This window comes from Egretta garzetta, unplaced genomic scaffold, assembly GCF_000687185.1.
Source record: "Egretta garzetta isolate BGI_Z169 unplaced genomic scaffold, ASM68718v1 scaffold1461, whole genome shotgun sequence".
NCBI classification, from domain to species: Eukaryota; Metazoa; Chordata; class Aves; order Pelecaniformes; family Ardeidae; genus Egretta; species Egretta garzetta.
The window spans coordinates 9,858-11,547 of NW_009258521.1; the positions used below are offsets into that span (position 1 = coordinate 9,858).

At 65.4% G+C, this 1,690-nt stretch overlaps 1 protein-coding gene across 1 annotated transcript in view; it reads right to left on the bottom strand.

Moving 5' to 3' along the window:
• The window catches only part of LOC104132692 (cadherin EGF LAG seven-pass G-type receptor 2-like), a gene marked incomplete at its 3' end in the record, with an annotated part of 21,538 nt that overhangs the window by 5,469 nt on the left and 14,379 nt on the right, over positions 1–1,690 (bottom strand). The window contains 1 exon segment of the mRNA XM_035901690.1: positions 1,149–1,472. Coding sequence (XP_035757583.1) covers positions 1,149–1,472 — 324 coding nt within the window.

Consider the following 1,690-nt stretch of genomic DNA (forward strand, 5'->3'; position numbering starts at 1 on the left):
CTGTGCCGGCGGCACCGGGTGGCGTGGGATGGCGGCACCGGCACCGCGGCCTCGCACGCCCACCCCGACCCTTGCACGCCCATGGGGCCCCTTGCACGCCCATGGGGCCCTCCATGTGCCCACCATGGCCCTTGCACACCCACTGTGCCCCTTGCACACTGTTCCCTTGCACGCCCACCCTGCCCCTTGCACGCCCACCATGCCCTCCATATGCCCACCATGCCCCTTGAACGCCCACTGTGCCCCTTGCACACTCACCTGCCCTCCATGTGCCCACCCTGGCCCTTGCACACCCACTGTGCCCTCCATGTGCCCACCGTGGCCCTTACACACTCATGGGGACCTCCACATGTCCACCATGCCTCTTGCACGCCCACTGTGCCCCTTGCACGCTCAGTTTGTCCTCCATGTACCCACTCTGATCCTTGCACGCCCATCCTGCCCCTTGCACACTCACCATGCCCTCCATATGCCCAACATGGCCCTTGCACACCCACCATGGCCCTTACACACTCATGGGGACCTCCACGTGCCCACCATGCCTCTTGCATGTCCACCATGCCTCTTGCACGCCCACTGTGCCCCTTGCACGCTCAGTTTGTCCTCCATGTACCCACTCTGATCCTTGCACGCCCATCCTGCCCCTTGCACACTCACCATGCCCTCCATATGCCCAACATGGCCCTTGCACACCCACCATGGCCCTTACACACTCATGGGGACCTCCACGTGCCCACCATGCCTCTTGCACACCCACTGTGCCCCTTGCACGCCCACCATGCCCTCCATATGCCCACCCTGCCCCTTGCACACCCACACTGCCCCTCACATGCCCATCATGGCCCTTACACACTCATGGGTCCTCCATGTGCCAATGGTGGCCCTTGCACACCCATCCTGCCTCTTGCATGCTCATGGGGCCCTCCATGTGCCCACCATGCCCCTTGCGTGCCCACTCTGCCCCTTGCACACCCACCCTGCCCTCCATATGCCCACCATGGCCCTCGCACGCCCAACCTGCCCTCCCTGTGCCCACCCTGCCCTTGCACACCCAGCCCAACAAGGAGGGATGGGCACGCATGAGTGCAACGGGTACCCGTACAGGCGCCTGTCGCACTTGCGTGTGCCCGTCCCTCCCTGCCACTCACTTGTGCTCGCAGTAGGGACCGAAGTGACCTTGGGGACACTCGCACGTGTAACCGTGCGCCGAGCCCGGCTTGCGGGTGCAGGTGGCCGGGGACTGGCAGGGGTTGAGGGCACAAGCGCTGACGCAGCTGTCACCAAAGTAGCCTGGGCACGAGGACGGGCATGGTTGGGGACATCGGAGGGAGAGGGGGGCACCGGGAAGGGTGGCGGTGCCATGGGGACAGTGACAAGGGGGGTATAATGCCCAGGTGACAGTGACAAGGAGGTGGCAGTGCCCAGGGAGGGTGGCAGTGTCCTGGGGACAGTGACAAGGGGGTGGCAGTGCCCTGGGAGGGTGGCAGTGCCTTGGGGACAGTGACAAGGAGGTGGCAGTGCCCTGGGAGGGTGACAAGGGTGTGGCAGTGCCCTGGGAGGGTGGCAGTGCCTTGGGGACAGTGACAAGGGGGTGGCAGCACCCTGGGAGGGTGACAAGGGTGTGGCAGTGCCCTGGGAGGGTGGCAGTGCCTTGGGGACAGTGACAAGGGGGGGGCAGTGCCCAGGGGGG